Source organism: Phyllobates terribilis, unplaced genomic scaffold (genome assembly GCF_046119375.1).
Source record: "Phyllobates terribilis strain yellow unplaced genomic scaffold, ASM4611937v1 Scaffold_5__5_contigs__length_657084704, whole genome shotgun sequence".
Taxonomy (NCBI): domain Eukaryota; kingdom Metazoa; phylum Chordata; class Amphibia; order Anura; family Dendrobatidae; genus Phyllobates; species Phyllobates terribilis.
Window position 1 is genome coordinate 2814093 of NW_027362765.1, and position 13359 is coordinate 2827451.

The following is a 13359-nucleotide window of genomic DNA, read 5'->3' on the forward strand; positions in this document are numbered from 1 at the left end:
TGGTTGGGTGAAGCCATTTATTGTCAAACTACTGTGTTTTCTCTTTTTAAATCTTAATGACAACCATAAACATCCAAATGACCCTGATCAAAAGTTCACATACCCCAGTTCTTAATACAGTGTATTGCCCCCTCTAACATCAATGACAGCTTTAAGTCTTTTGTGGTAGTTGTGGATGAGGTTCTTTATTTTCTCAGATGGTAAATCTGCCTATTCTTCTGGGCAAAAAGCCTCCAGTTCCTGTAAATTCCTGGGCTGTCTAGCATGAACTGCACACTTGAGATCTCCCCAGAGTGTCTCAATGATATTGAGGTCAGGAGACTGAGATGGCCACTCAGAACCTTCACTTTGTTCTGCTGTAGCCAATGGCAGGTCAACTTGGCCTTGTGTTTTGGATCGTTGTCATGTTGGAATGTCCAAGTACGTCCCATGCGCAGCTTTTGGGCTGATGAGTGCAAATTTGCCCCCAGTATTTGCTGATAACTAGTGAGGAGCGAACATACTCGCCACTGTTTGGTACTTGCCCGAGCATCACTGTGCTCGACGAGTATTTCCGGGTTGCTCAGGCGGGAACTCGGGTCCCCTCCGTGCATGTTTGGCACTCTTTAGAGAGCCAGTAAACATGCAGGGATTGCCTGCCACGCACTGTAATGCCGTAGCCATGTTGGTCGTGGGCATTACAGTGATTGGCTGGTCGCACAGCATCATCAGGTCTATATAAGACCTGGCGCCGCTATGCCCGTCAACGTCTACCTTGGAACCAGGCAGAGTAGGATGAGTTGCTTTTGTGTGAGGGAGAGATTTGCTTGTGTATATTTAGTAAAAGTATTCCACAAGATATATATATATACAGTGGTGGCCAAAAGTATTGGCACCCCTGCAATTCTGTCAGATAATACTCAGTTTCTTCCTGAAAATGATTGCAATCACAAATTCTTTGGTATTATTATCTTCATTTAATTTGTCTTCAATGAAAAAACACAAAAAGAATTGTCCTAAAGCCAAATTGGATACAATTCCACACCAAACCTAAAAAAGGGGGTGGACAAAAGTATTGGCACTGTTTAAAAAATCATGTGATGCTTCTCTAATTCGTGTAATTAACAGCACCTGTAACTTACCTGTGGCACCTAACAGGTGTTGGCAATAACTAAATCACACTTGCAGCCAGTTAACATGGATTAAAGTTGACACAACCTCTGTCCTGTGTCCTTGTGTGTATCACATTGAGCATGGAGAAAAAAAAGAAGACCAAAGAACTGTCTGAGGACTTGAGAAACCAAATTGTGAGGAAGCATGAGCAATCTCAAGGCTACAAGTCCATCTCCAAAGACCTGAATGTTCCTGTGTCTTCCGTGCGCAGTGTCATCAAGAAGTTTAAAGCCCATGGCACTGTGGCTATCCTCCCTAGATATGGACGGAAAAGAAAAATTGACGAGAGATTTCAACGCAAGATTATGCGGATGGTGGATAAAGAACCTCGACTAACATCCAAACAAGTTCAAGCTGCCCTGCAGTCCGAGGGTACAACAGTGTCAACCCGTACTATCTGTCGGCGTCTGAATGAAAAGGGACTGTATGGTAGGATATCCAGGAAGACCCCACTTCTTACCCCGAGACATAAAAAAGCCAGGCTGAAGTTTGCCAAAACTTACCTGAGAAAGCCTAAAACGTTTTGGAAGAATGTTCTCTGGTCAGATGAGACAAAAGTAGAGCTTTTTGGGAAAAAGCATCAACATAGAGTGTACAGGAAAAAAAAGAGGCATTCAAAGAAAAGAACACGGTCCCTACAGTCAAACATGGCGGAGGTTCCCTGATGTTTTGGGGTTGCTTTGCTGCCTCTGGCACTGGACTGCTTGACCGTGTGCATGGCATTATGAAGTCTGAAGACTACCAACAAATTTTGCACCATAATGTAGGGCCCACTGTGAGAAAGCTGGGTCTCCCTCAGAGGTCATGGGTCTTCCAGCAGGACAATGACCCAAAACACACTTCCAAAAGCACTATAAAATGGTTTGAGAGAAAGCACTGGAGACTTCTAAGGTGGCCAGCAATGAGTCCAGACCTGAATCCCATAGAACACCTGTGGAGAGATCTCAAAATGGCAGTTTGGAGAAGGCACCCTTCAAATATCAGGGACCTGGAGCAGTTTGCCAAAGAAGAATGGTCTACAATTCCAGCAGAGCATTGCAAGAAACTCATTGATGGTTACCGGAAGCGGTTGTTCGCAGTTATTTTGGCTAAAGGTTGTGCAACCAAGTATTAGGCTGAGGATGCCAATACTTTTGTCCGGCCCATTTTTGGAGTTTTGTGTGAAATGATCAATGATTTGATTTTTGCTTCATTCTCTTTTGTGTTTTTTCCTTGCAAGCAAATTAAATGAAGATAATAATACCAAAGAATTTGTGATTGCAATCATTTTCAGGAAGAAACTGAGTATTATCTGACAGAATTGCAGGGGTGCCAATACTTTTGGCCACCACTATATATATATATATATATATATATATATATATATATATATATATATATATATATATATATATCTGAACTAACAGTCCTTCTGAGGACTAATCCAGCTCCATATAATCAGTGCTAGGCAGGAGTTAGGCAGGCAGGCAGTGTATGTGGCAGACTGCAGTGCATATAGCACAAAAGGGTCCATTGAACGTCCTGTCTGCTGCTGCTGTAATAATTTCAGATATTTGTAGACATAACCCCAGATATCAGGGGCCAGGGCAATTTTTTTTTTATTTTAGTCCTCATTATTTGCTTAAAAAGCAATCCAGGGTACACCATTTTTGTGGTCTATTAGCTTGTTTGCACTACAGAATACAGCCAGATCTGTTCAATATTCGAGCAATAAAATTTCAGAAATTTGAACTGAACGTGGAATATACTGGCCTCCTTTTAGATTCTGTTGCAGTGTGTCAGTCAAGCTATTCACACTAGGTATTTGTGAAGAATAGTATCAGTGAATTACAGGCCTGCTATTTAAAACCATGGTTCTCTGTCACACGTATCACATATAACTGCTTTCCAAAATCAGCCATTTCTCGTGAACGTGGAAAAAATTGTTCTCCATTTAAAATGGGCAAGGTGCGTATCAAGGAACGGGGAAGTGGACATGATGGTGCATGCAGAGGCCGAGGATGTGGCCGTGGGCAAGCTGAAATTGTGCCACAACAAAGACCCACATATTGTCGCTCAACCTTCCTGTCTTAATTACTAGGGGACTGCAGCACAACACTATTGAACCCAGAGCAGTGTCAAAAGGTTCTTGGCTGGATAGCAGATAATGCTTCCAGTCACTTTGACACCCCCACCACCCTGGCTTCCACACGGTCAAGTGTCAGTAGCCGTGAATCTGGACCTCATATTTCTCACCCTGAATCTCCTTCCTCCCACCATGTCGAGTGCCTGGAAATAACTGATGCCACACTTGGACACTCAGAAGAGCTGTTCACTTTTCCATTTGTAGATTCGGGCCTCTTGCCCGACCAGTCAAGAGGAGAACACGTGTAGCGATGCCCAAATATTGGAGCAACCACGGTCACATGAAGGCAATGATGGAAAGTGCAATTACTGCCGCAGGAGGTGGACGATGTTGATGAGACACAATTGCCAGAAAGTCAGGAGGAGGACTAGGGTGCGTAAGTGTAAGAGGAGGTGGTGGATGATATAATAACTGACCCAACCTGGCAGGGGGACATAGAGAGCGAGGACAGCAGCACACAGGGGGAGGGAGGCGTAGCACCACAACAGGCAGGAAGAAGCAGTGTGGTGGCCGCAGACACAAGGCGGGAAAGCACTCCTCGTAACACCAACACGACGGAAGTTGCCAGTACAACTGTTAGGTCTTCCCGAGTCTGGTTATCATTAAAGACTCCGCAGATAACCCCAAAAAGGCCATTTGCACCACCTGCCAGGCCACCATCAGTAGGGGTAGCAAAAGTAGCAGCCTGACCACCACCAGCATGATCAGGCACATGGCAGCAAAGCACCTAAGTGGCCGAACCCCAGGGTCCAGCAACAGCGTCTGACACCACTGCTCCTTCCGCTGTTGTGCATGCACACCAATCCCCTGTCCATGGCTCATGCCAAGATGCCTCCCGCCCTGCACCTGTCATTGCACACTCTCAACTAGTACCATCAGCAAGCACGTCCACGTCCTTGTCCCAGCGCAGCATTCAGTTTTCCCAACCCCAGTCCTTGGAACGCAAGACAAATACGCAGCCAACGCCCCACAGGACACACTACTAAATTCTCACATTTCGCGAATGCTTGCGCTCGAAATGTTGCCTTTTAGGCTCGTGGAGACGGAAGCTTTTCACAACCTGATGGCGGCGGTACTTGGTCCCCAGCCAACACTATTTCTCCTGGTGTGCCGTTCCCGCATTACACGAGCAGGTGTCCCACAACATTAGCCGTGCCCTCAACAATGCAGTTACTGGGAATCCCACCTAACCACGGACACATGGACAAATGCTTGTGGTCAGGGACGGTACATCTCTCTGACGGCACACTGGGCTAATATAGTGGAAGCCGGGACCCAGTCAGATTTTGGGACGGAACACGTCCTCCTGACGCCGAGTACTGCGGGCCCTGGATCAATCAGGGTTGCCCCCACATTCCATTCTACAGCTCCTGCACCTCCTCCTCCTCTTCAGTCTCCATCTCCGAAATGACCACATTAGTCGCAAACTGGAAGCACTGCAACACTGCCTCGGCCAAGCGGCAACAGGCTGTGCTGAAGCTAATATGCTTAGGTGACAAATCGCACAATGCTGAAAAGTTGTGGGCAGCTCTGAAAGAGCAGGCAGATCTATGGCTGACACCACTGAACCTACAGCCAGGCATGGTCGTGTGTGACAATGGCCGGCCGGAATCTGGTGGCGGCTCTGAGGTGAGGCGAGCTCACACACGTACCATGCCTGGCCCATATGCATAACCTCGTGGTTCAGCGGTTTCTCAAAACTGACCTGGATCTGCTTGTCAAAGTACGCCGCGTGTATGCCCATTTTAGAAAGTCACCTCCAGCTTCCGCTGCCTTTGCCGTGCTTCAGCAGCGTTTGCAACTTCCAGCTCACCGACAGATCTGCAATGTCCCCACACGTTGGAACTCTACATTATAGACGTTGGGAAGGATTTGTGAGCAGAAGAGGGCAGTTGTTGACTACCAGCATCAACAAGGCGGTCAGTATTCAGTTCAGACTCCACACATAACACCTGAGGAGTGGGCGTGGATATCAGACATCTGTACCTTCCTCCAAAAGTTTGAGGACTCCACAAACATGGTGAGCGTAGATGTTGTCATAATTAGCATCACCATCCCGCTTCTCTGTCTTCTGAAATGCTCTGTGCTCACAATTAAAGAGGATGCATTGCAGGTGGAGCACGATGAGATGGAGCAAGGAACCATACAGGGTGATTTCACACAGCCCAGCCTCATCTCATCCCAAAGTGCATTGGGTGACAATGAGGAGGAGGAGGAAGAACAGGAGCTAATTTCCTGCGCTATAGACGGTACTACTGTCATATCATCTGTACAGCGTGGATGGCCTGAGGACAGGGATGAGGAGAACATGGTTAGTCGTCCTCTTGGTGAGGACTCGGAAGTCTTACCTCTTTGCAGTCTGGCACACATGGCTGAGTTTATGTTACGCTGCCTTTCCCATCACCCTTGCATTGTCCAAATTTTGGGTGACAGTCATTACTGGTTGGTGACACTTCTAGACCCACGATACAAGGAGAACTTTCTGTCTCTTATTCCTACGCTGGACAGGGCTCATAAAATGGGGCAGTACCAGAATGCCCTTGTTGCAGAATGATTAAAAAAAATTCCCGTCTTAAAACGCTGGCAGCAGAGGTCACAGTTCGTTGGACAACCAAGGCGTACAGGCGAGGGAGACACAAATGCAATACAGCAGAGGCAGGGGAATACTGTCTAAGTTCTGGGACAGTTTTCTCAGACCCTCCCATTGCACAGGCCCTGAGGTGTAAGGTACTCTCACAAGGAGGGAAAAGTTTTGGAGGATGTTGAGGGAGTACCTTGCTGACCATACCAACATCCTCCGTGATTCCTTTGTGCCTTATAATTATTGAGTATCCAAGCTGGACTCAGTGGGATGAACTGGCTCTCTACGCTTTGGAGGTCCTGGTCTGCTCTGCCACTAGCATTTTATTAGAACGGGTTTTTAGTGCCGCTGGTGGAATTATAACCGATAGACGCATCCGCCTGTCCACTGAAAATGCTGACAGGCTGACTCTTATAAAAATGAACAAGGGCTGGATTGGGCCAGATTTCTCAACATCCCCGAATGATAGCAGTATGACAAACTCAAAAACAGTGTTTTTTTTGGGATGTCTAATTCTATTCCCATGCACCTCTGTCTTCACACCCAGACATTGGGTATACACTTCCTGATTTTGTCTATTTGATCTTGTCCTCCTTCTCCACCACCATATCACCACCATATCACCAAATCTACAACTCTTGCAAGGGGTATTGAAGTTCCTCCAAATTTTTGGGAGCCGTTGCATTCACTGCATACCCTGTATCTGTATAGCAGACCCTCTTCTTTCTACTGGGAACATGCCGTTACTGTGACCCAGCTCTATGTGTCTTTAAATTGTTAGTGGGATTTTTGCCAAATTTTGGCAGCTGTTGGACTCACTGCATACCCTGTAACTGGATACCAGACCCGCTCCTTTCTAATGGGAACATGCCATTACTGTGGCCCTGCTCTATGTGTTTTTAAACTGTTAGTGGGGTTTTTCTCAACTTTTGGCAGCCTTTGCAGTCACAACATGGGCATTTTCACTATAGGAGACCCACTCCTTTATAATGGAAACATTTTTTGTTACTGAGACCCTCCTATATGTCTCTTCAAAGGGGTATGGTGTTGCGTCCAAATTTTTGTCAGCCCTTGCAGTCACTGCATAGGCAATAACAGTATAGGAGACCCACTTGTTAATAATGGGAACAACAAAGCATAGCCAGCTGATGGCTCTCTAACAATAGCGAGGAATGACTGCTGGCCCTTTAAGAATAGTAAGGCGCTTCCTGATGGCCCTATAAAAATAGGCTTTGTGACTTTCAGAGTCCCTCCTTCATAAATGAAACAGGATGTGCCTGATGATGTGTCACACACCACATGGCCAGATAAGGTTGTAAAATTTAAATTACATTTCACGGTGAATGCATTTGTCACTGTTGACAGCAATGCAAAACTGCAAAAAAAGCTATGTGTGAACATAGCCCAAGGTGTGGAGGAGCATTTTTATTTTTGGTTATTTATTTTGCCATATATACAAGTCATTACCCTGGAAAGGATGTTCCTTAACATATTTGCCAGGAAATTCCATTTTGGTTTTATTTTTGTATGTTTTATTGTGAGTCCGTAAAAGTAGCGTAATACTCTGACAACACTGTTTACAGCAGTGACCTGGGAGTCAGAAATGCTTCCAGGGGTCTTCCCCATACTGTTCGCATGACATTTGAGCACTGTTCCCATTGATTTGGGAAATTTTTAGGACCTCTGCAGACTGCCAAGGGGGGGGGGGCAGTCTGCAGAGGTCCTAAAATTACTGCTTTATAGTAGGAATGGTGTTCCTGGCATCATAGGCCTGGTTGACCTCTCTCCAAATGTAATGTTTATGGTTGTGGCAAAAAAGTTCAATTTTGGTCTCATCACTCCAAATTACCTTGTTCCAGAAGTTTTGAGGCTTGTGTCTGTGCTGTTTGGCGTATTGTACGCGAGATACTTTGTGGCATTTGCGCAGTAATGGCTTTCTTCTGGCGACTCGACCATGAAGACCATTTTTCTTTAAGTGCCTGCTTATCTTGAAACAGCCACACCGCTAGTTTTCAGAGAGTCCTGAATTTTAGCTGGATGTTATTTGTGGGTTTTTCTTTGCATCCCGAACAATTTTCCTGGCAGTTGTGGCCGAGATTGTTGGTCTACCTGACTGTGGTTTGGTTTTTACAGAGACCCTGATTTTCCAGTTGTTAATCACAGATTTAACGCTGCTGACTGGCATTATCAATTCCTTGACTCACAATCCAGAAACATCAGTGGCTGGATGAAAGATGCAAGTCTGTATGGATCCCACAAACTCATTCAATATTATGCACAGACACTGATTACAAGCAAACAGGTCACAGGTGAGGATGTTACCTTTAGTAGCCATTCAAACCCATTTGTGTCAAATTCTGTACATGTTATCAGGCCAAAATCACCAGGGTATGTGAACTTTTGATGAGGGTCATTTGGATGTTTTTGGAAGTCATTATGATTTAAAAAGAGAAAACAAAGTAGTTTGACAATAAATGGCTTCACCCAACCAATAACCATGAGTGGAGAAAAAGGTTTTTGTTATCATTCATATTCTCTGAAACAAGGCCAAGAAAGCAAAAATTCTGCCTGGGTATGTAATCTTTTGAGCACAACTCTATCAGAAAATAGGCATAACAAAATATTCTGCATCTGTATATTTACAAAAATAATGTTTCAAAGTACTGAAACTTTTATCATTAATTATATGTAGCAGTAAAAGGAAAACTCATTGTCCAATTTGAATTCAAGAGGTCAAACTCATTAAGAAATGGCTCAGTTAATAACAGAACCTGACAATTTTTAAAACTATGCAAAACAGTGTTACATGATCTGAAAGGTCCTTGAGATAGTCACGTGAAAGGTTCTTCAGCTGCTCAGTCAGGATGTGCTGCCTCTGTACAGGTCCCGGTACCTTCCCTCTCCTGCTCTGCACCAATCATTTAGATAAGTGTGGTGCTGGAGGAGAGAGCAGTTCTCTCACTGATCAGGAAGGACACTGTCTCATTGTCCTCAGTCACAGGAAGCTACCTCCAGTCTATAGAACACACTCACTTATTAGCAACATTTTTTCTTGCTAAAAGTGTGTCTTTTCAAGTAAAACATTTTCCACATTAAGGATATAAAAAGGCTTCTCCCCTGTGTGACTTCTCTGATGTATAACAAGATCTGATTCATTGTTAAAACATTTCCCACATTCTGAACAGGAAAAAGGCTTCTCCCCTGTGTGAGTTCTCTGGTGTATAACAAGATTCCATTTCCGGTTAAAACATTTCCCACATTCTGAACAGGAAAAAGGCTTCTCCCCTGTGTGAATTCTCTGATGTTTAACAAGATCTGATTTCTGGTTAAAACATTTCCCACATTCTGAACAGGAAAAAGGCTTCTCTCCTGTGTGAGTTCTCTGGTGACTAAGAAAATATGATTTTGTGTTAAAACATTTCCCACATTGTGAACAGGAAAAAGGCTTCTCCCCTGTGTGAGTTCTCTGGTGTATAACAAGATTCCATTTTCGGATAAAACATTTCCCACATTCTGAACAGGAAAAAGGCTTCTCACCTGGGTGAATTCTCTGATGTGTAACAAGATCTGATTTCTGGTTAAAACATTTCCCACATTCTGAACAGGAAAAAGGCTTCTCCCCTGTGTGAGTTCTCTGGTGACTAAGAAGAATTGATTTCTGGTTAAAACATTTCCCACATTCTGAACAGGAAAAAACCTTCTCCCCTGTGTGAGTTCTTTGATGTATAACAAGAGTTGATTTCTGATTAAAACATTTTCCACATTCTGAACAGGAAAAAGTCTTCTCCCCTGTGTGAGTTCTTTGATGTGTAGCAAAAGCTGATTTCTGGTTAAAACATTTCCCACATTCTGAACATGAAAAAGGCTTCTCCCCTGTATGAGTTCTCTGGTGACGAAGAAGATTTGATCTATTGTTAAAACATTTCCCACATTCTGAACAGGAAAAAGGCTTCTCCCCTGTGTGAGTTCTCTGATGTGTAACAAGATCTGATTTCTGGTTAAAACATTTCCCACATTCTGAACAGGAAAAAGTCTTCTCCCCTGTGTGAGTTCTTTGATGTATAACAGCAACTGATTTCTGGTTAAAACATTTCCCACATTCTGAACAGGAAAAAGCCTTCTCCCCTGTGTGAGTTCTCTGGTGACTAAGAAGACTTGATTTCTTGTTAAAACATCTCATACACTTGGAACAAGAAAATCTATTCTTTGCTGTGTCAATTTTTTGATGTTTAAGAAAAAACATTTTGACGGGAAAACTATTTCCATATTCTGACTGTGAAAATGATTTTTTAGCTTTAGGAGCAGTTAGATTTTTAATGCTTATTTTGTGACTTTGATTTTCCTTAGTAGTAGGTAATGAATCAGAAGAAAGGACCTGTTTCAAAGGATCAGATGACACATCTTTGCTGTGAAGGGATGATGGTATATCTGGAGTAATGGCATTTCCTTCAATTGTATCCTGTGGGATCTCAAGATCATCTGATTTGAAAATTGAAGATGTCAGCTGTCCCTCTGATCTCCTGGTACAGTCATCTGCTAAGTAAAAAAAATATTATATTTGAATGAAATATTCTTGAAATTTATATTTTTGAACATTTCTACTTAAACTAATGGTACAAATGGCAAGCTATGGAAAAAGATTGAATTATTCACCAAGACAATGACAGTTCACAGTATAATATAAAACCTCATAGCATGAAACAGTAGAGTGTGGTGTTCAACTGTTTGTTCATTCTGCCTCCCAAATATGAAATATGTGAAAATGATACCAATAAAACTTTCTACTCATTTCACAAAAAAATAAGCTCCCACTCAGGTCCATCATCTGTCAACAGAGGTTTCTACATCATTAGTGGCTCAAAGGCTCTTGAAAAGCAACATGACGTCCATAAACCAATCCAGCAAAATCCACTCTTCCAAAGTCACATATGCTCCCTACTTAACTCAAATGGAAAGCATCACACCCTACTAAAGCTCACGCATAATTCCGGAAGCTGCCAGATACAGTCTTGTTCTCCGCTGGTTAAGTCTTCTGTGTTCAGCTCCCGTGTTGTGTATTTTCTTCTTAGTTTCTTCTTGTGATCCCAGCCCATTTACTGACTACTATTGTGTCTTCTGATTTTGTATTTTCTCTGCCCTCCTGGTTCTAATCCGGCTACCTGACTATTCTTCTTGTCATCTCACACCACAGAACAGCAGGCAACACCGTGGCCCAAGTCTAGGGGTCTTTTTGTGCAAGAACAGATCCATGTAGAGGGGATAAAGGGTGATGGGCAAAACTTTGACTATAGATAATAACACATCTAATGAAAAGATCCAAAAAAAAATAATAAAATGTAACTAGTGGTGAAACCTCTCTGGGGTAATTAGAGTATGTTTCTTGGCTCAAGTCATGCCAACATATCTCCTGCAGGCATGAATAAATGTATATTACAGCCATCAGCCACGCACAGCTTATAGATATATCATGGCACAGGTGTTATGTTTTTTGTACACTTTATCACGATTATTTTTGAAGTTATTTGGTTTAAAAAGAAATTGAAAAGTCAGGATAAAAGGAAACTCTTTTGTTATTGTACAGAAATTCACTCTTGCCCCTCACTGCACGTTTAATATTGTCAATCATAAAAGCGAGGTTTGGTCATAAAGACTGGACCTGGTCTTGTAGGGACCATATGAGGACATTCAGCAGCACAGAAGGGAGAGAAGGTAGATTCATCTAATAAGATATCAGGGATCTAGGAAGCCAACAGCATCATTACCTCCGCTTTCTCTCACAGGCCAATCATAATATGTTTCTTCAAGTGATTTTCTAACTTGTCAGCACTTTCTACATATGCTGTCATTTGGATTAGTTTAGAGACCTGGGCAGGTAAGAGTCAGGATCTTCTAATTTCAGTTGGTAGGTGGATCTTCCAGGTTGTAAGTTCTATAGAAAAGGGCTTTCAATGTCCAAAGTCATTTGAACAGTTTTTGGTGGAGGAGAATGTTTTGGTAAAGATGCAAAATGGTGATCACACGATTGTGATACAGCTGGACTACATGACCGGTAAACCAGCCACAGCCTGTAACTGAGAAGAATCTGTGACTTCTCTGCATTTAGTGGTTACTACTCACCTCCACAATTATCTGTAGGAATCTCCTCTTTACATCGCTCATCACCCCTTACATATGTCTCCGTAGTATTAATATGGGTCAGATCTTCACCCTGAAACAAATATAGTACAAGTCACAGACAGATGGAGAAGTCCCATCTATGAACAGCTCCAATCCAGCCATCTCCACCGTTCTCATTACACAAGTATAAAACATATAATATTGGTGGATGAAGCAAGACTGAGCACAAGACCTTCACAGCCGTCTACACATCATAGGGGAGATCTCATGACACCTTCTATCCATCTACCTGATGATCCTGAGGAACATTGGGATCTTCTTCTATACAGTCCTGTGGAAGAAGAGGACGGGGACATCTTTCTGGTGTTATCCTCTTACTGGATAGATCTGGAAAAAACACATACAGGGACTGAATTCATTCTTTACATAGAGATAATTATAGGCTGTGTGTATTTAGTCCTGTCTATTACCTGGTGATGTGAGAGGCTGGGGAAGCTCCATCATGATGTCCTTGTACAGATCTTTGTGTCCTTCTAAATACTCCCACTCCTCCATGGAGAAATAGACAGTTACGTCCTGACACCTTATAGGAACCTGACACATACAATGATAGAGTTATACCCCCAATCCCTTCATAGCTTTACTAGAAAATGTCCCAGCATTCCCAGCAGTGTCACCTCCCCAGTCAGCAGCTCAATCATCTTGTAGGTGAGATCTAGGATCTTTTGGTCATTGATGTCCTCATGTATCAGGGGGTGAGGTGGAAGCTCCGTGATTGGGCTCAGGGGTCTTTCCCATCCCTCAGATACAGGGTCCTGACAGCGCTCACTAGAGGTCTTCTTCACTACTGTGTAATCCTGGTTATGGAGAGACACATTAATACATCTCACTACAGACATTTCCAGAGTCCTCACCTCTCCAGTTCTGTCCATCTGTTATTCCCATAGATAAGAATGATGTAATGTGACGTCATCAGAATCTCTCACCTCTCCAGTAAGCCGGAAGAGGATCTCTAGGGTGAGGTGTAATATCCTCTCCGCCATCTTGTCTCTGTCCATATCCATCTTTGATGGGTAAATCAGGAAAATTCTCTTATATAGAAGATATTCACTGAGAGGATCCAAAATTGTAGAGACCTGAATGAGAAGATGAATCGATGGAACATAATAAAAATCCTGTGTAATAATACAATTACTGGAGATAATAAGGTGAAACATATGAGGACATATATTATTTTACAGTATTTAGTTTTCTTCTTTACACCTACTAATAAAACCTATATATCTTAGGCCACAGACAACAAGCAGTTTCTTCCTCAGAGTCTGCAGCTGAAGACGTTTCTCATAGACTCATCTTCCTTATTGCTAATTCTCATCTCATTTAC

The 13359-nt window shown here is 43.1% G+C and overlaps 1 protein-coding gene across 1 annotated transcript in view; it reads right to left on the reverse strand.

The window, feature by feature from the left end:
- The window catches only part of LOC141271702 (uncharacterized), an 82488-nt gene that overhangs the window by 42240 nt on the left and 26889 nt on the right, over window positions 1-13359 (reverse strand). The window contains exons 2-7 of the mRNA XM_073681777.1: window positions 12962-13111; window positions 12653-12832; window positions 12446-12569; window positions 12265-12362; window positions 11976-12066; window positions 8994-10394 (exon numbers count right to left, since the gene is read on the reverse strand). Of these exons, the coding sequence (XP_073537878.1) occupies window positions 8994-10394; window positions 11976-12066; window positions 12265-12362; window positions 12446-12569; window positions 12653-12832; window positions 12962-13039 (1972 nt within the window). The 5' untranslated portion in view covers window positions 13040-13111. The remainder of the gene's footprint in view (window positions 1-8993; window positions 10395-11975; window positions 12067-12264; window positions 12363-12445; window positions 12570-12652; window positions 12833-12961; window positions 13112-13359) is intronic.